This window comes from Anthonomus grandis, chromosome 10, assembly GCF_022605725.1.
Source record: "Anthonomus grandis grandis chromosome 10, icAntGran1.3, whole genome shotgun sequence".
In the NCBI taxonomy this organism is placed as follows: Eukaryota; Metazoa; Arthropoda; class Insecta; order Coleoptera; family Curculionidae; genus Anthonomus; species Anthonomus grandis.
In genome coordinates this window covers 28,329,399-28,355,204 of record NC_065555.1, presented here as the reverse complement: position 1 = coordinate 28,355,204, position 25,806 = coordinate 28,329,399, and the positions used below count along the sequence as shown (strand labels likewise).

Sequence of the window (25,806 nt, the reverse complement as noted above, 5' to 3'; positions counted from 1 at the left end):
AATTACCATACTGTAGGGTAATTTGTTACTTATTTTGTGTGTATTTTAATAATGGTGAAATCACACATTACTTTCATGTTATTATAATAGACAGGTTATCTGGTAACTTGACCCGTCATTTGACAGGATTCTCTAATTTAATTAACTATTAATTACCTTCTTTTAGGTTTTGCTACACAAATTAACAATGGAAAATTAAACTATGCATTACAAAAAATATTGTTAAAATAGTTTTTATTTTTTTACTGGAAAACCGTGCATCGTACGAAAAGAAGATATGGGTGAAAATTGCTTCAAATTAAGTAAGGAATTTAATAATAATTTTTGTGTTAAAAATAAAACCAGTGGCGAACAATTTTTTTAAGGTCAATCTATAAAAATCCCATACGGACGCCACTGATAAAAAAGTAAAAAATCTTTTATATTGGAAAATGGAAAAGTCATTTTATTTTTTTAGATCTGTACACAAAATTTCAGATAAATATCTTGTGTAATAAAAAACTTATGATCAAAAAACATTTTTTTTCTTAAAAGTTTAACACCCTGTATTTGGAAAACTAAGCATGTCCCAGTATATGTTTATATAGCAAACTAGGGTTGTTTTAATCACAGGAATACGCTGGTGAAGTTTGGTCCATGCAATTCGGGACACCCTGTATATTTTCTTTATTATAATTTATATTCTTTCTTGAGTTTTCAGAGTTTTAATACTAACTAAGTAACTAATACATACCTTTTGCCTCGATTTTTTCTTGTATTGTTTGTAATGGTCCAATTTTTTGGTGCTTTCCGTCAGTCAGTCCATATTTTAATTTAATTTCTTCTGGGCATTTTTGGCACTTTTTAATGTGCCCTACCATACGTGTCCCATTTTTAGACAATTGAAGAGCACAAAACATGCACTCTACTTGAGGAGTTTTGCTCTGAGTTTTTATCATTTTAAAGAGGGAATACACTTTACAATTTTTCCTTCCCCGGGAATCACGCGAAGAACTCGAAGACATTGTAAATATTTAATGTTTGTCAATATACAGCAGGTATCAAATAATTAAATAACATAAACGCAGGAAAAATGCTTTTGATTGTAAACCTATTTACTAAATCAGACTTACTTAAATAAGCACGAAACGCAAACAATTTTGCAGTAAGACTGGTAAATCACAAAATAAAACCAGAACACCTGCAAAAGCAGATCGGTAATTCCCCCGGTTTTTAATTTTTCAACGAAATTGGGATGATAGGATGTCATTTTTTGGTGAAACACCGGTTTTTTAGTAACCGGTTATTTTATTATGAAATAAAACTATCCGGTTATAACTGACATAAAACACCGGTTATTGCAAATATCCGGTTCTTAAAAAAAATATTATTTTCTCTATGGTTTACTTGGTAATATATATGGTGATTTTTCTTTTTTTTTCTCTTCTGCTCTTTTTTGTTGTGGATTAATGGCCATTTCCATCAGGCACATTGTATACTTAAGTTAAGTGTGACTTAAGCTAAGCCGAGCTTAAAGATAGAAAATTTACATTGCATTCGATACTTAACTTTTAAGTAAACTTAAAATCTGTTTGGTGGAAATGGCCAAAGGTTACGTTCAGACAGAGGCGAATGCGATTTTTTTTAGCAATTTTTTTTTAATTGGTCGGATTTGAATGGATTATAATGGAAATAATGATATCTCGGGTCTATAACCGTATACCCGGTTATAAACAAAGTGAAAAAATAACCGGTTATAATCGGAGTTAAAAAATAATCGGTTTTAACCTTTATTATTTATTTTATTGACATCCCTTTTGGTAAGGCAGTAAAAGTTTTATTTTTAAATTTTTGCTAAAAACTACGTAAAACTGCTAGTTTTTTAATATTTTGTCAAAATAATATTGGAATGGGCGTTTTTAACCATAAACAATTTCAAAATATTAATCCTCTGCATATTACTAACGGAAGCTAATAAAAAACAATAAAAAACAAAAAAAACGCGTTTTTAATTGGTTTTTTTTAACGGTTTTTTTTAATTTAAAAAAAACGTGTTTTTTTACATCACTACCCATGTGAGACAGGAGTCAATTTGTATACCAAGGAATTTTAAGGAAGCTACCTCTCGAAGAGACTTTTTCAAACTTTACTAGTAGGGAATTTTGAGGTAAAGTTTTGGAGAATGTCAGTAGCCTGGTTTTATCAGCATTTAGCTTCAGAGCATGATTGTCACACCACTCCTGCATCCTCTCTACCACCTGAGAAGCTCTGATAGATAGTTCTTCCATCAGATGTTCTGACAAGATTATGGAAGTGTCATCAGCATATTGGTTGATAAAACACCCTGGAAAACACTCACTGAGACCATTTACATATAATATGAATAGTACTGGGCCTAGAATTGAACCCTGAGGCACTCCCTGTACCACCAAGGATGACGCTGAGTAAACATATGTACCATTACCAGAGCCAAGGCAAATTGTTTGTTCCCTCTGATCTAAATAAGAGGCTGTAAGTCTGGCACAGTTTCCCCTCAGTTCACAATTTTTAAGGATTGACAGCAGTAGACCATGGTTGATTGTGTCGAATGCTTTCGATAAATCGAAAAAGAGTCCGGCAACTTTTTCTTTCTACATTTTCAATCACACTATATTTTGCTGCATAAATTAACTCAGTATGGTTTTTCAGGGAGATTATTTAATTTATTTCATTCCTACTTGATTGGTAGATCTCAATATGTCGAATATGAGGGCTTTAAATCGAAACTTTTTAACGTAACGTCGGGTGTGCCACAGGGCTCGAACCTGGGTCCGCTCCTGTTTAGTTTTTTTATAAATGACTTGATTGAGTCACTCACTTGTCATAGGCTGGCTTTTGCCGATGATTTGAAGCTATATTTAAATGTATATGGCTTGGAGGATTGTGTTTTTCTTCAGAACTGTCTAAATACATTGGAGGTATGGTGCGCTGTTAACAGGTTAGGCTTGAATGCGGCTAAGTGTAGTGTGGTCAGTTACTCTAGATCAAAAACACCCTTAAATTTTAATTACTTTATTAATGATACTATTTTGAGTAGATTAGAGCAAATTACTGATCTTGGTATAACCTTTGACTCTGAATTTACATTCGTTCCACACTTCAATAACATAGTCAAGTCAGCCCTGAGAAGGCTTGGGTTCATAATTAGAAGTTCTCAGAGTTTTACTTTGGAGTCTACATTAAAACTGCTTTTCTGTTGCTTTGTGAGATCAAAACTGGAGTTTGGCTGCGTTATATGGAACCCGCTCTATCAGAATCATGTTGGTCTCCTTGAATCTGTTCAGCGTAGATTTGCTAAGTTTTTGGCCTTCAGGCAGGATGGCATATATCCGGTAAGAGGGTTTGATCATCGGCAACTATTGGAACGCTTCAATCTACATCCATTACAACTCAGAAGAATGATCTTCTCTGTAAAATTCCTGCATGGGTTACTGAATGGATTCATTGATAGTCCTGTACTTCTTTCCGGTGTACGTTTCATGGTGCCTAGGCTTAATGCTAGACATCCCCTAACATTCTTTCTGCCAAGGCCTCATACTAACATCCTGTTGAAATCGCCACTATATACAATATGCGCTATATTTAATCGGATCTGTCACATGTGCGATATAAATTTCTCTCCGGTTCATGTGATTGTCGATATCTTGGTGGATCATTACTCTTGGGATTAAGACCCATGTGTTTAAGTTATAGTTAGTAGGTATATTGCAGTTAATTTAATTTAATTTAATTTTGTTGAATATGTGATTATCTTGTTAAACTTTTATAATTGGGTTTTTATATCATATTAATAGTTATTTGTTCTAATTCTTTGGATAACTTTTGAGAATGTGACTTTACTTTACTCTTTTTCTTTTCTTTTCATTCTTTTAGGTTTGTTTGTGTGTGTTTTTTTTTTTAACTATATTTTTCATTGTTTTGCAACTGTTTCCTGTTATTGGGCAAGTTGCCTGTTGGAAATAAAGGCTTATTATTATTATTATTATTATTATCACAAAGGATATTAAGCTTGAAAACTGCCAACTGGGTTGAATGATTGGGCCTAAAACCAGACTGGCTATTTGAAAGAATAGTTTGCCCTTTTACAAAGTTCATAATACGGATATAAATGAGTCGCTCAAAGATTTTTGATATTGAAGAAAAGAGAGATATTAGTCGATAGTTTTCTACATCCTGCTCATCACCCTTATTTTTAAAAATTGGAAGAACTTTCGCCTTTTTTAGTTTAGATGGAAAGATTCCCATGTGCAGACAGGCATTTATTATGTGAGCTAGAGGCACATCTATATGGCGACTAGCTTTTTTGAGTATGTTTATTGGTATTTCCTCAAGACCAGCAGAGTATTTATTTGGCAAGGCCGATAGAATATGCCGAACTTCCTTTGAATCTGTGGGAAAGAGGAAAATAGTGGGGATGTGACTTCCTTTAAGCAATCGACCAGAAAATGAAGGAGTAAGAGATGAAGCATTAATTTTCTTCAAAAATATGTTGGCTATCTCAACCAAATTTTCAATAATTTCATTATTGCTAGAATTTAGGGTGACAGGTTTAGATGACTTATTTGAGCATTGATTGAAAATAGTCCAGGCAGTTTTAGTTTTATTATTTGAACAGATAATCTTTCATTTAAAGAAGTTTTATAGTTAGAAATAAATTTTTTATATTCTTTTTTTTCTTTTTTTATATTGATTATAAGCTGCCTCACTATTTGTTCCCTTGTACCATACATACAGATCTTTAATATGACTAGAATAATTTTTAATTTTAGAGTTTACCCATTTTTTATCAGGATCCTTTATTCTGTGGCTACTTAGAGGAAATGTTACATTAAAATAGTAATAGAAAATATTATAAAAGCAATCATATTTTAGATCGACTTCAGTGCAGTTATATACATCTTCCCAGGATTCATGTGTTAAAAGATCATTAAACTTAATGTTGTTTTCTGTGTATGAACGTTTCTTTATAAATAATAAAATTTAAACTTTCTTTTTACTCTCTTTAGGTATTTCTATATGGAGTTTCTGACCATAATGATCTGATATATCTGAGAATAATGAGTAATTAATATTATTAATTATTTGTTACCTGACATTTAGCCAAATTGCTGAAAATATTATGAATTTGAGAGCCAAATTGTCCTACCACCCTAGTTTTACCCTTTATGTGTGGTGCTAAACCATAGCTAGCTAATAATTGTTTGGTAAGAGAGGAGTTCTGATCATTTACTAAAAAGTTAATGTTAAATGATTGATTACCTCTCTGCGGGTTTTTAATGTACCGTTAAATGAACAAAAAATTTTTCAATTTTAAAAGGTCATTGCTAGCTGACCATCCGTTCCACTCAGTGACTGTTATTGTGATTTTAAGATTTCTTAATTGAATTATGTCTATGGAAATAAATAAATCAAAAAAAATATTATGGCCTGTATTTTTGTAAATTAAAATTAAAATTAGGAAACTGTTTATTTTATTTGGAATTTATTTGCAGGTGTGTCACTAGCCATTGCTAAAGCTGGTGCTGCTAAGAAGGGTGTACCTCTCTACAAACATTTGGCAGATTTGGCGGGAAATTCAAACATCATTCTGCCAGTGCCCGCTTTTAATGTTATCAATGGAGGTTCTCATGCCGGCAACAAACTTGCTATGCAGGTAAGACCAGTATTTATTTAAATTTATTAAATCATTGTTATTTATTTATTTATTTGCCAATGGGTACTAATCCCAATATACAATCAAATTAAAGTAAAATATTTATATAAGTTGTAAAAAAAGTCAATATCTTTACAGTGGTTTATTGGCTAGTCTACACAGTCTAGTTAATAGACTATTTATAATATTTTCTGTGGTATTTAACTGAGAACAATTTTGAATCACGAGGACAAATCAAGTATTACGCGACGATCTTTCAAAAAATTTAGATTTAAGAGATTTTCCATACAATTGTTATCAATGTCTTCTATAGATATGCCAATTTTAAAAGCAACAAGTCTAATTTAATGTTTATTTTTTTTTGTTATATTGATTTTTCTTTAAAACTTATCATTAAAATCCTTTAAAGTTCGATTAATAAAAAACCCAATAGCTTCATAGCTTTACTCGTAATAGAATTTATATGGTAATCAAACCTAAGACCACTATCAATATACACAGCCAGATCTTTAATTTCATTAACATTATCCAAGATATTGTTATTAATGCGATAGTCAAATAAATAATTATTTTCTTTTTGGAAACTGTGAAAATTTTGCTTTTTTTACATTTAAGCTCAATCCGTTGCCCGAACTCCATTCATAAATCTAAATCATCTTGCAATTTTAAGCAATCATTAATATTTATAAAAAGTTTTATATCATCCGTATAGAGAGACCATTCACAGTATTTTTTTTTTGTTAGTTAATCAATAAATAAATCAAACAATAAAGCAGCTAAATGGATCTCCTGTGGAACACCAAGAGTCGATCGAAATTTCTTTTGAGAGGGTGTTTTCTATCTTTACAATTTGTATTTATTGCTCAAATAATTTTTGAACCAAAGAAGCAAAGTATACAAAGTACCATATGAATTCCAAATGACTGCAACTTATTAATAAGATGATTGTGCTGAACCCAGTCAAACGCTTTTGAAAAACGCGTTGCCGGTTTTCCAAAGCGCTAGCGCGTCGATCAAAAAGGACAAAATTCTGCTTTTTGCAAGTTTTTCAACTATCTTAGAGAGGGTAGACAAAATAGAAATGGGACGAAAATTACAAGGCTGATCCAAATCTCCACCCTTATGAAGAGGGATAACCACTGCCTCTTTTAAACATGAAGGAAAAATGCCAATATGTAAAGAATTGTTTATGGCAGAAACTAAAGCATTTAAGGCTGAATCAGGCAAAAAGAGTAACAACCTCAAAGATATCCCATCAGCTCCAGATGATTTATGGTTTTTTAGGCGTTTGATTTCATTTTTTACTTCGGTAAGATCGACAGGATGAAAGAAAAATGAATGCTCAACTGACACTTGTTGAAGACAGTGTAAGGGATCAATGTTACTACGAATGCCCTTGAGCAAGATATTAGGTATATCACATTAATAGTCGTTTAAAATGTCAGGTCTTAACTCCGGTTCAGATACTTTTCTATGGCAATGTCTAAAATCATTAATAATCGACCAACACTCTCTGTTCAGTTCAGTTTGTGGTTGACGAGCACTATTTTTTTTATATACTTTGTCCTTAGTGCGGGCCTGTGCTGTGCGTGACGCAAGAAACAAAATATCGGTTCCCGCCCGCCATGTTTTTAGCACTTGCTTCTTGACTTTAGAATCGCCCGTAACTCTATGTCGGGGCTTTTTGTAATTTGTCGTTTTTAAGTTGTTCATGACAATTAAATTATTAAAGTTACCAGTATTTCATTCTATACAGTCCACTCACACGGAAACATGGTCCTTCGAGCCGGATAATAAACAATTTTGAACAATAAGTCATGAAGTAAATATTCCTAATTTCTACAAGTAAAATTCGGTAGCCATATTAGGCACGACGAAAATAAAGTAAAGCAGTAGTTCAGTCAATTATTGCATCAGTGAATCGAGGTTTTCGCGGCGGCTTGAGCTGGACAATTGTATCGCCGCGAGTGTTGATGGATGCAGAGACCTTGAAGCGATGATGTATTACATTTGCATTGTTTATTTGAAGCGAATATTATTTTAATCCCGTTACCCATACTCATTGATTTTTCCGATATTAAATGCACTGTCTTGGTTGGGTGGTGCGTTTGGGAGTCATAATTTAATAGCAAATGTTTAATTTTAATCCAGATATTTATTGATTTTTGGTACCTAGTACTTATTCAGTTACTCAGTTATTATTGGCCTAGTCCACATTCAGGAATAAAAAATAAATATCTAGTTAAAATGCAGGTTTAAGTAGGTATATAATAGCACAGTTTATACCCATAGCATTACGTTATTCATTGCAGGCATAGACGTTTGTTGTTAAGAAGTAAAATCATATTCAGATGCGTACTTGGTAAAATTTTATATAATAAAAAATAAAAAGGAAATCATTATATAAAATGACTGATTCAGGGGATAATAGTGAAGTAAAACATTTAATTAAAAAGCGAGGTACCCTCAAAACTAAATTAACCCTTTTTGAAAAGTTTGTTGATGCATTTGAGATCTTACATTTAAATAGATCTACCACACCAGTGGAGCATTGTAAAATTCTAGAACTTGAAAATCGAATTAATGACATTGAAACGTTAATTAATAGTTTTGAGGAACTCCAAAATGACATTGATTGTCTTATTGATGAACAGGCAGCACAATTAGTGGAGAGGGAAGAATTTTCGAATAGGTATTTTACAACTATTTCATGGGCAAAGGCGTTTCAAGCTGAATACGATTCAAATAATGCGGATCCAAGTGGATCAAGCTCTGTCAGATCGGGTTCCGTTATCGGCCGCATAAATACAGTTTCAGAAGGCGTTAAGTTGCCAGAAATTAAATTGCCAAAGTTTGACGGTACCTATGAGACATGGATGGAGTTTAGGGACATGTTCGAATCGTTAATTCATTCCAATATAAATATTAGTAATATTCAGAAATTGCATTATTTGCGGGCATCCTTAACTGGATCTGCACCTGTCGTTATACGAGCGTTGGATTTTAGCGCTAATAATTATGACATAGCTTGGAACACATTGTGTGAAAGATTCAATAATAAAAATGTATTGATACAGAATCATTTAAAAGCAATATTTAACATGGAAAGCATTCTCATGGTTACTGCTGCTAGGGTTCGTTACATATATGAAAATTTGTACAAGCATTTAAATAGTCTTAAGCAACTAGGCGAACCTATTGAATCTTGGACACGTTACTTATTTACATTGTTTCGAGTAAGCTCGACAAAAGTACGGCCCAAGAATGGGAAAAATACAAGTCAAATTGCGATGCGATTAATTTAAATTACTTTAAAGAATTTCTGAAAAGGCGCGCTAATCTGTTAGAAACCATTGAAACCACAGAGCAAAATAAGCGAGTCAACGAAAAACATAGCAATATTCGAGAAATTTCTAACAATACAGGTAATTACTCAAAAGGCAAAACATACAATTATTCCCGAGGATTAACCAGTGCGAATAAACCCTCTGATTCAAACAAAACAAAATTTGCGTGCTATAATTGCAAAAGGGATCATAGTCTTTTTTACTGCCCAGACTTCTTAAAACTAGGGACTTTTGATCGCGTAAACAAAATCAAGGAATTAAGTCTTTGTTTAAATTGCTTGAAGCGCAACCATCTGACAAAGGATTGCAATTGGTCTGGTTGTAAGATCTGCGGAGCAAAACACAATACAATTTTACATGATCATGGTAGGGATGATAGGGAAAAGGCTGGAACAATGTCGCATTTGTGTAAAGAAAGCGGCATAAGCGAAAATGAAACCTCAGAAATTACCAATGCAAGCTTTACTAATTGCGGTATAGCAACAACTCAGCAAGCAGTATTATCCACAGCCAACATGTTTCCGTGTGAGTGGACTGTATAGAATGAAATACTGGTAACTTTAATAATTTAATTGTCATGAACAACTTAAAAACGACAAATTACAAAAGCCCCGACATAGAGTTACGGGCGATTCTAAAGTCAAGAAGCAAGTGCTAAAAACATGGCGGGCGGGAACCGATATTTTGTTTCTTGCGTCACGCACAGCACAGGCCCGCACTAAGGACAAAGTATATAAAAAAAATAGTGCTCGTCAACCACAAACTGAACTGAACATGCCCCCGGCCTTGAAAGTCCTGGGTTAACTTTCAGTGGGCAAAGTCTAGTTACCGCACGAGAAAGTTCACTGTCTGCCGTCTTCACAAAAGCAACACGGTTAATACCATCCTTGCCTGGTATTAACTTAAGAACTCGTCCCAAGCGCCATCTGGTAGGCGGTAGATTTTCATCCCTTATTAAGACCAGCTGTCCAATGTCAACGTTTCCTGATGACCTTTTCCATTTGTGCCTTTGCTGCAACTCATGGATGTATTCGCGACTCCATCTGCTCCAAAAGTGCTCGTACAATTTTTGCAGAAGTTGATATTGACTGAGTCTGTTTTATTTAATGTCGCTGATTGGTAATTCGGGTATGGTTTCCATTGGTCTTCCAATTAAAAAGTGGGAGGGATAGAGACAGGTTAAATCGTCGGGATCAGTGGTTAATGGAGTAAGGGGTCTAGAATTGAGCACTGCCTCGATCCTAATAAGTAGTGTTTGAAAATCATAAAAAAACAACTTATGCTCGCCTATTGTACGCTTAACATGATATTTTAAGCTCTTTACCCCCGCTTCCCAAATACCCCCAAAGTGTGGCGAATTATCCGGGATGAAATGCCAATCAATATCTAAATGGGAAGCCTTTTCGATGATATCCAGGCTATGAGTCTTAAAAAAAACACTCAATTCTAACATTTCGCGATTAGCTCTGACAAAGTTGGTTCCGTTATCGGAGAATACCTGGGCCGGCTTACCACGACGGCTTATAAAACGATAAAAGGATTGCATAAAGTCATCGGTACTAAGAGACAAGACAATTTCTAAGTGTATAGCCCGGGTCGTGAAGCAAATAAAAAGGGCTACCCAACATCTAATTGGTCTGCAACCGCGACCTCGCCTATCTTTCATCCAGAAAGGTCCGGGATAGTCAACTCCTATAACGCTAAATGGGCCTGAAGGCCGAACTCTTACCGCTGGTAAATCACCCATAAGCGGCTGAATTTTGGCACCCCTAAATCTGGCACACGTTACGCATTCTTTCACAAATTTTCGCGCATAACTACGACCTGATATGGGCCAAAAGGTGTTTCTTATTGAAGACAGTAAGTACTGAGGCCCTGCATGAAATAATCTTTTATGGCTGCTTTCAAAAATTAATTTAGTAATATAATGTTTAGTGCAAAGTAACAAAGGATGCTTTTTTGAGTATGAAAAGTCTGAATTGGACAATCTGCCGCCTACCCTTATCAAACCGTTCTTATCAATGAATGGGTGCAAGCTTAAAACACGGCTATTAGAAGGCAAATCGTTACCTTTGGTGAGAGTAAGATATTCCTCCGGAAAGGACTCCCTTTGAGCTATCCTAATTATAAAGTAAAGACTATTTTCAAGTTCATCCAATGTCAAGTACGGAAGTAATATTCGATTTTTGGGCTTATTTTTACAATTTTAAAAAAATCTTAGATCCCAAGCAAAAGACCTTTTTAATTTTAAAAAATCAGAAAAACGCTCGAATGAGTAGGATTTCGCTTACTGAGGAAGTTAATGTAGTACGAATTTCTGGTAAATCGATTACTGAGGTCTGTTTATTAGGCCAATGAATCATATCTTTGTCTAGCCAATCGGGGCCATCAAACCACATACGAGAAGAGCACAGCTGTTGAGGAGGTAATCCTCTCGAAACTATGTCGGCTGCATTATCCAAAGATGGTACATGTCTCCACTTAATGTTAGCCGTTAACTTCTGAATTTCCGCCACGCGATTGGCTACAAACGGTTTTAATAAATGTGGGGATGCGCGCAACCATCCCATCACTATAGTGGAGTCAGACCAACAAAATGTTTGGTCAATTTTAATATTTAGCGATTTTGACACCTTTTCTAATAACTGAGCCAGTGTTAGTGCCGCACATAGCTCTAACCGTGGCATTGTTAGATGTTTAACTGGAGCTACCTTTGATCTGGCGCATAGTAAATTAGAAAAACGCTCTCCTAAATTATTTTTAGATATAACGTATACGCACGCACCGTAACTAGTCTGACAAGCATCAGCAAAACCGTGTAAACTGATTTTAACTGGATTTTCACAAACAACCTTTCGTTCGATATTTAAACTATTTATGGCTTCAAGATTCGAGTGCCATTCTAACCAACAATTACTTATATGATCAGGAACCGGTTGATCCCAGCCTAAATTTTCACACGATAGTTTCTGTAAAAGCACCTTGGCTATAATAATACAAGGGCTGACTAGACCTAAGGGATCGAAGGTAGTAGCGATACTGGAAAGAATAACACGCTTGGTTATTAGTTTTTTCGAAAGGCTGGGTTGTTTAATGTTGTATTTTAAAAAATCAAGTGAGCTCTGTTCCAAGTTAAGCCTAAAACTGAATTTTCCTGCGCCTTATTGGAATAAAACTCTACCAACCTATTTTCGGATTCTAAGTTACGGATAACATACTGATCATTTGAATTCCACTTTCTTAATTCAAATCCATGCTTAAGTAAAATTCTATTAATATTATTAGATATATACTCAGCCTCGTCTCTATTATCTACAGTTGTCAATAAATCATCAACGTACATATCATTACGAATTATATTAGCAATTAAGGGGAAATCGCGTTCGCATTCATTTGCAACCTCAAAAAGGCAACGTATGGCTAAAAAACTAGCGGCAGTAGTACCATAGGTAACCGTATTTAATTCAAATATTTTAACATCCTCATTGGGATCGGAACGCCAAAATATTTTCTGTAAATGACGTTGCTCGGGATTGATTAGTATCTGGCGGTACATCATCTTTATATCACTTGATAGGACAATATTTCGTGTACGAAACCGTAAAATAATGGATAATAAATCCTGTTAGATAGTTGGACCAGCCATCTGAATGTCATTCAAAGATAGTCCTGTGGTGCTTGGACTAGACGCGTTAAAAACAACACGTAATTTGGTAGTATCACTCGAATTTTTTAATACACCATGATGAGGCATAAAATAACCATGTTCAGTTCAGTTTGTGGTTGACGAGCACTATTTTTTTATATACTTTGTCCTTAGTGCGGGCCTGTGCTGTGCGTGACGCAAGAAACAAAATATCGGTTCCCGCCCGCCATGTTTTTAGCACTTGCTTCTTGACTTTAGAATCGCCCGTAACTCTATGTCGGGGCTTTTTGTAATTTGTCGTTTTTAAGTTATTCATGACAATTAAATTATTAAAGTTACCAGTATTTCATTCTATACAGTCCACTCACACGGAAACACTCTCTTTGCCTATTTGATGACATATTTAAGTGATCCCTATAATAGTTAGATTTGGCTGCTTTAATTGTCTTTCTGTACAGACTACGGTATTTCTGATGATATACAAGGATATTTTCGTTTGTGGTATATTTGCACAATTTAGTCGAAAAACGGAGGTTTTTAGCTGAAATTCTAAGGCCTCTTGTAACCCATGGTTTTCGTTTCTTAGTTTTAAGCCTCATTTTAGGAAAGCACTGATTGATCTTATCACACAGAACTTGAAAAAATTAAGTAAGTGGGTCAGAAGCCGTTTCAAGTGCATTCCAATTTACCGAAGCTGTAGCAGCAGAAAAAGCATTAAAATTTCTCCTGCTGAAGATTCTTCCCATATAATGAGATGAAGATAATACAGTATTATATGGCATTTATAGCAGGAATAGCTTCATGGTCGGAAATACCAGATGGGAGTACTGTGCATAAAAGTCATCAAAATTTGTACAGAAATAGTCAATTGTAGTTGCAGATGAAGAAGTTATTCGTGTGGGAGAAAGAACGTGCATTTTTAAGTCGTAATAATTTAAAATACTTAAAAGAGAAGTACGTGGCAAGGTTTTATCAGTGTAGTTGATATTAAAGTCACCAGCCAATATAACCTTAGAGTGTAGGGACAACTGGGATAAAAGAGAATCAAGTTTGTCCAAAAACATAGCAATATCTCCTGTAGGTGGCCTATAAACACAAAGAATATATAAATTAAAACGCTTACAAAAAGAAAGAGAGAATTCAAAAACATTCTCTAACAGAAGATTATCATACTTATCAATATTACAAAAAGTCGTTTCAATTGTTTGCCTAGCCAAGATCATGGTTCCTCCATGTATAGATTGTTGACAAAAATTTGATATAGGAACATAATCAGATATTAAAAAACATTCACTAGGCCTCAATATACTTAATAATTAATATTGAATTAATTACTGGTTTTTCAGTAATCTTAATTATGCAGTCATTATAGATTGTAAACTAATTAATTATTTTGTCTAGATATAACACAAATTTAGTAATATATGGTAGCGAATTTATATGTGTTAATTCCAGGAATTCATGATTCTTCCAACTGGTGCTGAAAGCTTCACTGAAGCCATGCGTATGGGCAGCGAAGTTTATCATCATTTGAAGAAAGTTATTCACAATAAATTTGGTTTGGATGCCACCGCTGTAGGAGACGAAGGTAAATAATTATTCACATTTTTTTAGGTATATTATACAGGGTGATACATGGTTTAGATATATTATACAGCATAAAGTTGATGTAATTTATTTGAATTTTGGCCATAAATTTAGTACTTATTTCTCGTTTTTAACAAAATTTGGACAATTGGTTTTTTTTTATATGGCAAATCTTTAAATTAATCTTTTTTAAAAATTACGTCCTAGAGGGCCCCACCAGCAACATTTAAAAATTTTTTAAACATGTTTTATTAATAATTTGTCAATTATCATAATTTAATTTTTTATTTAAAATATACAGTGTGTAAACGGTTTAAACAGTTTTGCTAAAAAAGGTACCCTTTAAAAATCTTGCTATGATTAACCCTTTTCGAGATATTTACATTTAAAGTTTTCAATGCGCTTAAGATAAAATTTTATTTGTCTATTTCAGGTTAAAATGTTTGTTAATTAGGCTGTGCCTGAGAAGATGAATTATTTGAAATGTCACTGTCGGGATTTATGTTCTTGTTAGTTACTTTGATGAGTGGTTATAAAAGTTCAAACACACACATTTAGTAATGTTATAGGTAGAAAAGTTTATAAAGAACCGGCTGCTCAATATGTGCACAAACCCATTTTTCAACACAAAATCGATAGAAAATCCGGTGGCAGAGAGAAAAGAGGACCGCAATATATTTTCTCTCGCTTCTTATTAAAGAAACCGCAAGAACAAAGCACCCGCCGTACTTCGTTTCTTTGTACCTGCCGGGGATTTAAAGCCTATGACGTAGCCTGAAGGCCTACTCAGTGTCGTCTCGTACGGGTCAGTTAATCGTGTTATAAGGCATTTAAAATCTGTTGTGTGTGTGTTTTTTTTTAAGTATAATAGTGAAATAGACTATAGTTTTTTTAGTTAGACTATCCGATTTTTATTGTAAAAGGTAAGTAAAATTGGTTTAAATTATTCAACTGTCTAATAATTTAAAAAAATAAATGAAAATTAATTACTGTTAAAAATTATATTATTTAAAATATACTTTGATTTTAAGTGACAAAATAATAGGTATTTAACTTGTAGGTATATATGTACAGCCTAGAGTGTGCATGTGTATATCAATTTTTTTAATTCCCTCCTAGTATTAGACAATGCAGCTTATCACAATGTGCATGTAGTCAAGAATGTTACATCTGGAAGTAAAAAGCAGGAAATAGTTGACTGGTTCAAGGAACGTAATTTTACATTTGATGCAAAGACACACTCACCAAGACAGAGTTATATGAAATAGTCTCTAAAAATAAAAAAACCTGTATCCTGTAAAAACCAAGTTGGACGATCTAATGGAAAAGCATGGACACATTGTGTTACGTTTGCCTCCATACCACCCAGAGCTTAATCCGATACAAAAAATTTGGGCAACTGTTAAGAATTGGGTGGCAAGCAGAAATTCCACTTTTAAATTGGCGGATGTCGAAACTTTGACAAGGCAAAAATTTGCGGAAATTTCGAATGATGAGTGGAAATATTTGCAACTATATACAACATAGAAAAACAATATTTCGAAAGTCATCACCTTTTTGATGAAGCATTGGATTCTTTAAAATTTACAGTAAATACAGGCTCATCTGATGAAGAGATCGAATGGTCTTCATCGGATAAATCTGATTTAGGTTGTAATACACTATCTGATAGTGAATAAAAATATATAATATGTAAAATAATGAAATAAAACTTTAAGCTTATACCAATTTGTTTTTTTACACAAGTCGTTTAAAATACCTAATCCTTAAAAAAAATGCGAATAAAGAATAATTTTCAGCTACCTATTTGAAGTCCTGTTTTAAAAATAATTAGCGAACTGCATCCTCCTGTAAGTAAAACTATTTTTTATTAGTTTTTTTATGGGCACATCACAATGCTAAAAAATATAATTTTAATTTATTTACATTTTTTTAAACGAATCTCGGAGCAATTAAATTCAAATATATGCATTCTTAGTTAGTATTTCAACTAAATCACACGCACTTATAATATCGCTAGCTATACCTACTAAAAATCTAGGGCTATTTAAACTCAAGTACAAATAAATATTAATAATTTCAACAAGTGTGCCGCCTCCACTGTCTTCAGACCTCGACATAGTCATCTGACCCGATCGATAGAATAACGAGATGCGCGGATTTTGCCGCCTGTTGATGTTACCGGTTCTTTATAAACTTTTGTAACTATATCTATTACCTTTTATTACATTCTTATTGTTAGTTCTGTTAGTTATTGTTACTTATAGCGTATGTCGTGAGAGTCGCCTTACGACAGGCCTTAGCCCGCACGAAGTCCAGACTTAAGCCCTAGCGGGGGTGACAAGGGCCCCCAAAATTTTAAATGGAACGGGGGGTCGAGTGATACCTTATTTTGAAGGTATTTTTATGTGGATTATAACCCTAAAGTTTTAAATCGTTACTATTTGCCTAGTCCATACAGGGGCTAATAAAAGTTACAAAAAAATGTTAAAAAGTATAATATTAAATAAAGGGCTTAAAGATAAAATCAATCAAGTAAATGTTCAAAATGTTGGCATTCGACTTCCATACAATAATACAGGTTTTGTTCAAACCTTTCCCGTACATTTTGCAAAATTTCTGGGGTGATTTGACGACATTCATCAATTATTCTTTGTCGCAAATGGACTAGCATAAATTTTAGTTTTTAAATGGCCCCATAAAAAAAATCTAATGGGCTTAAGTCCGGGGAACGAGGAGGCCATTCAATAGCTCCTCTTCTTCCAATCCATTGTCCTGGAAACGTTTGGTCCAAATATTGACGAACCCTTGCAGCATAGTGGGGTGGCGCCCCATCTTGCTGAAATACTAGACGATTTTCCAAGTACTCGTTATTTTCTAGTATCTCCACTAATGCTGGATGAATTGTATTTTCTAATAACTTCAGGTACACCTCTCCTGTTAAATAGCCAGGTAAAAAAAAGGGGCCTACGATATTTTTACCAAAAATGCCAGCCCAAACATTTAATTTTTCAGGATGTTGTGTACGCACCTCACGAAATATTCTGGGATTTGAATCAGCCCAATAGCGACAGTTGTGACGATTCACAGTACCGTTTAGGAAAAAGGAGCATTCGTCAGAAAAACATACATTAAGTAGAAAGTGTGGATCATTGGCGGCTTGTTCAGATATAGTTTCACAAAATTGTACTCGCCTATCAAAATCGTCTTCGTTTAGTTCTTGTACGAGATGTATTTTCTTCGGATGAAACTTGTTTTTTTTTAATATCTTCTGAATGCTGCTTCTCTTAATACCAGACACGGTTGATAACTTCCTTGTGCTCAGTGTAGGATCTTGCACAGTATGGCCTAAAATAGCTACTTCTGAAGCTTCATTCACCACTGGATTATCCATTTCGCGCTTTTTATTAGCCACAGACCCAGTTTCCCTAAATTTTTGAACCAATTCCAAAATGTACTTGCGATGGACCTGTCATATAGGGTGTTGTAGTGTGTTAAAGAGCTGGGCAGTTCTATAAGCATTTTCATTGTTCACAAAGAAAAGAGAAATTATTTCAACTCTTTCAGCAAGTGAATAAACCATTATCACACTCAATGTTGTAACTACCTAACTTTATAGAGCTATTTGTTTGACACACTATGATCTGACAGCAGTAATTGACAACCACTATTAAACTTCAAAATGTTGCTATAATAACAGTCTCAACAATAACCAAGAGTTCCCTTGCAGAATTGGCATAGGTATCTATGCCAATTCTCGGGTATTAAAAAAAAAACAACAGAAAGTACGGTTCACAATGTAGGAGAACAAAATTTTTTGTATTTTTTTAACTGCTAAATTTACAAGCATTTTTTTTAATAAAAAATGTTGACATGTTTTTTGTAACTTTTATTAGCCCCTGTGTCGACTAGGCAAATAGTAACGATTTAAAACTTTAGGGTTATAATCCACATAAAAATACCTTCAAAATAAGGTATCACTCGACCCCCCGTTCCATTTAAAATTTTGGGGGCCCTTGTCACCCCCGCTAGGGCTTTGCCCTCAGGGGGGCGAAACTAGCAAAAAAATGGTTCCCCATGTGGGTCCGAGGATTTTTTCGCAAATGTTCTGAGGGACCCAAAATAGGCTCTGTTTCGTTTTCAAATGGCCACCCTGTATGCAATTAATGGTAAAAATATTAACTGCTATCGAGTCATTTCGAAACGAGCAATTATTTTTTAAAATTCGGCGATCTTTCAATAAAAGAATTTTAAAATGTATTGAGACAAAATATGTCAATCATTTATTGACAAATATTCATAATTTTTGATTTTAAATTTATCTTTTGTATTTTATTATTCATTCGAAGAAGCAATTTAAATAGTTTATAAATCTTTTTTTTTGAGTGCATTGAAAACTTTAAACCCAAATATTTCGAAAAAGATTAATCATAGTAAGATTTTTGAAGTGTTTCTTTTTTAAGCAAAACTGTTAGCACAAAGCATGTTTTAAATAGATAATTAAATTATGCCAAGCCTAAAAAAGTTACGGGGTTTAAAAAAATCTAAATGTTGCTTGTAGCGTCCTCTGACATAATTTTTTAAAAGGCTAATTTCAAGATCTCCATTATAAAAAAATTTTTGTCAAAATTTTGTTAAAAACGAAAAATAAATGCTAAATTTATGGCTTAAATTCAAAAAAATTACATTAAGTTTATCACCCTGTATCTTGGTTGCCTTTGACTTTTGGACTAGGAAAATTTAACTTAACCTTATTCTGTTTTTAAAAGGAATCTGCTGTTAAATTATTTACCATCATTTATGAAACACCATGTATATTTCGTGATATATTGCTCGCTAGTCTTTAACGTATTATCTTATTACTTTTTTTTTATCTTATTTTAGGTGGTTTTGCTCCTAACATCCTTAACAACAAGGACGCTTTGGACTTAATTAATGAGGCCATTTCAAAGGCCGGCTACACGGGAAAAATTGAAATTGGTATGGATGTTGCAGCTTCCGAATTTTACAAAGATGGTAAGTTTGGAAAATTAGTTTAGTTTCCCTGGTTCAGTAGGGTAGCTTAAAATGTGAAGTACAGTCCTGTCCAAAATTTATATTGAAAATAAGTCATAATTATTTAATAATTTTTTCTAGGTCAGTACGATTTAGACTTCAAAAACCCCAACTCCGACAAGAGCAAATGGATTTCTGGGGAAAAATTGCAAGCTTTGTACCAAGAATTCATCAAAGATTTCCCCATTGTGTCCATTGAGGATCCCTTTGACCAAGATGACTGGAACGCCTGGTCTTCGATTACTGGCGCAACCTCTATCCAGGTAAGGGTTTTGTGACCAACATAATTACAATCTCATATTCGTTTTAACTCAGCGCAGTTAATAAATTTGAACGTACAAAGGCGGATAAAAAAGAATAAATATAGGAGTCAGTTTAAGTCTAAGAGTTGTGTGATTTCAAATGACAGAATTATTTGCAATAAATTGACTTAACAAAACGTGCATAATTCTAATTTTTGTTTTGCTACCAAGTTTTGTTATTGACTAAACATGTAATAAACGACCTAGACTTGCTCTCTAACTACAATTTTAATTTTTTCCTAAAAAAGTGTTCGCTATTCATACTTTTTATGTCAATAGGTAAAATATACAATTTTGGTGTCGGATAATAAAAGCTACGTTGCCTACTTGTTTTAGCAAGTGTGGACACGAAAATTTGTGGCACGTTATTTTGCGTTTCTCTGGCGTTTAGTTTTATCTTTTTTAGAAAAACGTTGTTTTTTAAGAACTGCAAAATAAAAGAGTTGCCTAACATCAAAGAGTTTACACTCGTCAAAAAGTTGGTCTTTTTTATAACATATTTTTGAGTCTTTTCAAGTTGCACAAGATGGTTGTTGGAAATTCAACGGGTAATTTTTTGGTTTATTTGGTGAACGTATATGTTTTTTGTAATGTTCTGTATCTGATGATGGCTGTTTACACAGCCGAAATGCATAATACATTTACCTAAGTGTCCTACATGCATTTTTCTTGGAGATAAAGACTTCCCCTATTTGTAATCTTTTTGAATTTTCCTAATACCCAACATATCTACTCTGTGACACAAGAAATATGAACATCCCAATGCAAGTGTGAATCAAGGATACACTCCAAGATATTTAATTTTATTTACCATCTGTATTCGAATACCACCACAATCGCATTTTTTCCGTATTAAGTCCATAGCAATGAGCAATAAGAAACATGCATAGGCGACTCTCGTTACGGCACTTTTTTACTCCCATTTACTTTTTAAACACGTTAAAAACATGAGTATTTTAAATTATTTAAATTTTTTAACTTTTCATACTTCTTGTAATAAATCTGATCCCTTAATTTGCTTGCCATCGACGAACAAACATTTTCACACCGCATCAGGTTTTTAGGGAAGTAAAATTGTTTTTATTTTTTTAAGCGAAAACCATGCGTCGGACGAAAAAAAACCAAGAGATCAAATTTTTTTAGTGTGATTTGCTAGCTCAAGTGATTGAAAATTTTAAAAATAATTTTTATTTTAAGAAAAAGCAGTGGCGTATTTTTTTCACTAAAAATATTCAAAAGACTTGTAGGGGCGCCACTGGCAGAGAAAATATTTTTTTGCACATCAAAAATGCGTCTTGATACATAGAATACATGTACCAAATTTCATAAATATCTCTAGAATATTGTTTAAGTTATTATTAAAAAAATGTTTTTTTTTTAAAAACTTTAACTCCCTGCAAAAGTTCATTCTCAAAGACGTTTAGGACATATGTTCATAGAAACTTTTTTTCTTAAAATAAGTCTAGGAATCACCCCCTTAAATATTAGCACGTCTTTAAGGAACACCCTGTATATTAGAAAATAAAAATAGCAAAACTAGAAATAAATACACAAGTTAATTGTCTGAACGAACCTATTAACGCCCGCGAGAAGCGGCCAATATTGTAAATTTATTTAAATAGTTTACCACATTACTGTTAATTTATCGTTTTTTAAAATGTTGTGTTAGTCGTGTTTAATCCTAGATGGCTCTATTCGTACTAGTATTAAATATCGGTGTATAATATAGTACCCATATGGAATTTTTAAAAACCAAAATCCGTTGTTTTTTAGATTAATGTATTGTAATGTTATGTGTGTGCCGTTGTTTTTAACCTTTTTATGGACATTTTCTGATAATATCATGTAAGTTTTATTATGTTTTTAATTAATTTATTAGTTTAATAACACCCTTTTATATTTTTACTTACATAGTTTTCCCTTGACAATTTTTGAAATAAAGATTATGAAGTAAACAGGACCCTTCGCCTATTATTTTGCTTTGCGTAATGGTACTTCACCCTGGAGAAATTTATGGTAATCGTAACAGAGAGAGTCGTAGAGTTCTGTATCTTAGTTTGAAGTTTAGATTTTTATTTTTGAAAAATTTTTTAAGTTTAAGGAATGTTGCTCTTGATTGTTCTATTCTAGCTCTAATCTCTTGTTGTGGGTCCCGATTTTGGTTCAACATATATCCCAGATACTTAAATTGCGTCGCTTGCTTAGTATTATTCTCATTTATATTTCCTGAAGAATTTCATAAAGTTTTATAGGGTGTATTCGCCTAATATTTAAATATTTGTATTCAACAAAAATAAAAAAAGGTTGCGCACTTTCAGAATGAAATCTATTTTCTTGTTTCTATGTATTTATTCTTTATATTCTATCAGATACAACTTTTTCATTTAATTGAGAATCTTCCATATTCACATGATTATTACCACTAGAAAGATTAACGTTTGTTGATCCGCCGGGTAACCCACCACCACCCGGTATATGCCCATCGGTGTCTGACATAATAATATTGCTATTATCAGTAAAAAAAACTAAACCTTAATCCTAACAATTATCCCCCAAAATAGTATAATACAAAATCTGGATTGTAGTCACCAAATTGATGTAAAGATCGATAAAAAAGAGTCATAAAATTATAGATTTTGGACATAAAATTTTCCACTTTTCCAATGTCAAAAATAGAAGACATTTAAAAATATACCATGACCTTCAAAATTAGCTTCAAGGGCAAATACAATGGCAGAAAAAAGTGACTCCCATCTCTATGAATAATAAAAAAGGATAGGTTTATCAGGATACTCCGTAAGACGGGAAGCAGAACAAGTAAAGATGGTACCTGCCGACACATATTTCTGCTTTCTGGCTTCTTCAGGGCAGGGCAACCAGAGAACCAAAGGAAAAAAACATAAGGGATCACGAACAGGAGCAAACAACCAATTTGTAATCAGCTCCATTAACTCCGGTTTTGGAGCCAAAAAACCCAGCATCCACACCAAGAAAGCATAAGCTACCTGTGTGATGTTCTCCTTCCCGTCTTACGTGAGTATCCCGATAACCCTATTCTTTTGGTATTTAACTCTCCATATCATTAAAGAACTTTTGGATCCTTGTATGAAATAATAATTATTGTTACAAACATGAACTGTACTACTTTAATTCAAGAATATTTTTTGTATGAATTATTTACGTCATACATTACTTACTCAGGTGTGAATTTAAGTTTATCAACCAGGTATTTCTAATTTTCTGGACACATCCGGTGGGAGTTATATAGTGAAACAACTCATTTTTTTAAAGGTTTTAACAACAGTTTTATTTGTTAAGTTCTAAACCTGCGACACTTTCTTTTCATTTCACTTAGTGTGAAATGAAAAGAAAGTGTCGCACGTTACACTTTATTAATGGTTATGAACTTTATGCTAAGAAACAGCTTCTAAACCATTGAATTTCTGGATCCTTGTATGCAATAATAATTATTGTTAGAAATAGTAAAGAACTGTACTACTTTAACTTAAGAATAATTTCTGTATTAATTTGAGTTTCTTATCCTGGTCTTTCTAATTAACTGGATACATCTGTGTGGTACTTATGTAGGGAAACAACCGATTTTTTTAAAGGTTTTAACAAGATTTTTTGTTATTAGATTGTTGGTGATGATTTGACCGTGACCAACCCAAAACGTATTCAAATGGCCGTGGATAAGAAGGCTTGCAACTGCCTTTTGCTGAAGGTTAACCAAATTGGTAGCGTTACCGAATCCATCAGAGCTCACCTTTTGGCTAAACAGAACGGTTGGGGAACGATGGTATCGCACAGGTAAATGACGTACCGAGTCTTGTATTACTTACTAGTATATTTTTCCTAATAATTTTAACAACAAACACACTTTTTCATTTCAAAACTTATTATAAAACGAATATTATGTTAGTTTGTCGTTGACTATTGCCAACTATTGAAAATTTGAGGTTTAAGAACACAATTGTGTTCTTCATCTTAAACCGTTAATTCTTAACCGTAATCTTAATCTTACAAATTTTGTTTCCTGGCGGAAAAAATTGTTTTTAGTAGTTTAAAAGCCAAAATGTTGCGTAATTCATAAAATGTATGTACAGGGTGTCCCAAAAGTATGGGAACAGTAGATTCCTTACCTAAAAATAATATGCTTGAGGTCAACTTGCCTTATCCTAACTTTAACAGTAACTGAAATGCAGGATGTCAAAGTATTATTTGATTTATCGTTTTTTTTTCTCATAGGTCCTGAACCAAATGACATACTGACATGAAATTTAAAACATATGAGTCTTTTAAAAAATAAAAATAAAATTTTGTATACAGTTTTCGGTAGAGGGCGCTCGTTGCGTTAGTTTTTACTTTTTTAGAACTCCTAACTTTTTTCAGCCCCGTATATCGGTTTAAAAAGTATAAAATAAATTTCTTTTTTAATTTTACATAAAAAACGTATACCTTATTAAAGTCGCTAGGAGCAACCATTTTCGACATAATCACCATTTTTCAAAAAAAAAATTAAAAATAATATTTATTTATTACTTTATTTAAATTGCATCTATGGCAGTTGGCATTGGATACAAGTGTTTGTATTATTTATGTTAAACTTTTAAAACGAGTAAAAAAGTTTTTCTCTTAAGTTTAATCATTTTAAGTAATGCCTAGGCATAATTTGTTTACCAATTTGGAGATGGAAATATTTTCAGATAGACAACAACCAAACCATAAATTATTCCAAAGAATTTATAGCCGACTAGGAGAAACTGGATCATTTCGGCCAAAAATGCCTGTTTTAGAAGTAGCAGAAAATCTCGGGTTAAGTACTAGGCGAATAGCGGCAGCTGCGGGTGTAAACAATAAGTGTTGGTAAATTATTTCAGAAAGAAGGCCTCTATCCATACCACTTTACACTAGTTCAGTGTTTGATCCCACCAGATTTGCCAGCCAGAATGCAGTTTTGTCGTCAGCTTAAAAATATGCGAAACGCAGATCCAATCCTTATTAGCAGAGTGTTATTCACAGACGAGGGTCTACATTTACTAGACGCGGCGTATTTAACTTTAGAAATGCTCATATATGGGATTCTGAAAACCTCCAGTCAGTTGTCAGTCGTCATTTCTGGCATGAATTTAAAGTTAACATTTGGTGTGGTATTATTGGAAACCATATAAGAGACCTCCGTGAACTACCACCTAATTTGAACGGAGCTCGTACTTAAATTTCTTACGAAATGATCTTGGAGGTCTTTTAGAAGATATACCATTAAATGTTAGGCAGAATATGTATTATATGCGCCTGCGCATTTTTCTTGACAGGTACGTAATTACCTTGACGAACAATATCTCGAACGTTAGATTGGCCCTGGAGGACCTTTGCTTTGGCCTGCGCGTAGTCCAGACTTAAACCTCATGGACTTCTGTATTTGGGGATATTTAAAATCAATTGTTTATGATAGTCCTATAAATAATCTAAATGAACTAAATGTAAAAATTGTAAATTCTGTAAATATGTTAAAAGATAATGAGGATCTTCTTTTTTAAAATAAGGCAGTCATTTGTTAAACGTAATTTGTATGTTTCTTTGTTTATTATGGTTTTTGGTATATTTGTTGGAAAATAAAATAAAAAAAATAAATAAATATCATTTACTTTGGTTATTGTATAAGAATTAATAAAAATAATATTTTTTTAAAATTTAATACTGAGTCAAATTTTCCCAAGTGGGCCACTCAAAAGTGAGTTTTGTATTTCCATGTACCTTTCGATTTCAAATGATATTTTAAGGGACGAAAAATGATGCCTTAAAGTAGTTTTGCAAAATATACATTTTTTTATTAGTTATAAGCAATTGAAAAATTTTATTTTGATAATATCTTGGTTGACACTTGAAAAACGTGAGTAATCTTACATTCTTCACGTTCTAAAATGTTTTGCGCATCAAGTGAATCACAGGCTTTGTAAATTTAATTGTTTATTCATCACAAAAATTAATTTTACAAACAAATACAAAATTTTACATGTTCTCATATGTTTACGGAAAAAATGAAAAAAGAACATTGTTCAGATATTCATAATGAACATTTAAGCAGAAGAACATTTTTGCTAAGTATGAATAAGCAAATACGCCGAGCGTTTGTTTATTGACATTCGAGCGCTCGAATCCCCTTATGTACAGACGCATTACGTGTTGCGGTCTAGA

General features: G+C 33.2%; 1 protein-coding gene across 1 annotated transcript in view; it reads left to right on the top strand.

Annotated features, from left to right (window-relative positions):
• LOC126741150 (enolase-like) overlaps positions 1 to 25,806 on the top strand; it is a 59,831-nt gene that overhangs the window by 30,292 nt on the left and 3,733 nt on the right. The window contains exons 4-8 of the mRNA XM_050447492.1: positions 5,511 to 5,671; positions 14,120 to 14,252; positions 19,136 to 19,267; positions 19,388 to 19,569; positions 23,246 to 23,418. Coding sequence (XP_050303449.1) covers positions 5,511 to 5,671; positions 14,120 to 14,252; positions 19,136 to 19,267; positions 19,388 to 19,569; positions 23,246 to 23,418 — 781 coding nt within the window. The remainder of the gene's footprint in view (positions 1 to 5,510; positions 5,672 to 14,119; positions 14,253 to 19,135; positions 19,268 to 19,387; positions 19,570 to 23,245; positions 23,419 to 25,806) is intronic.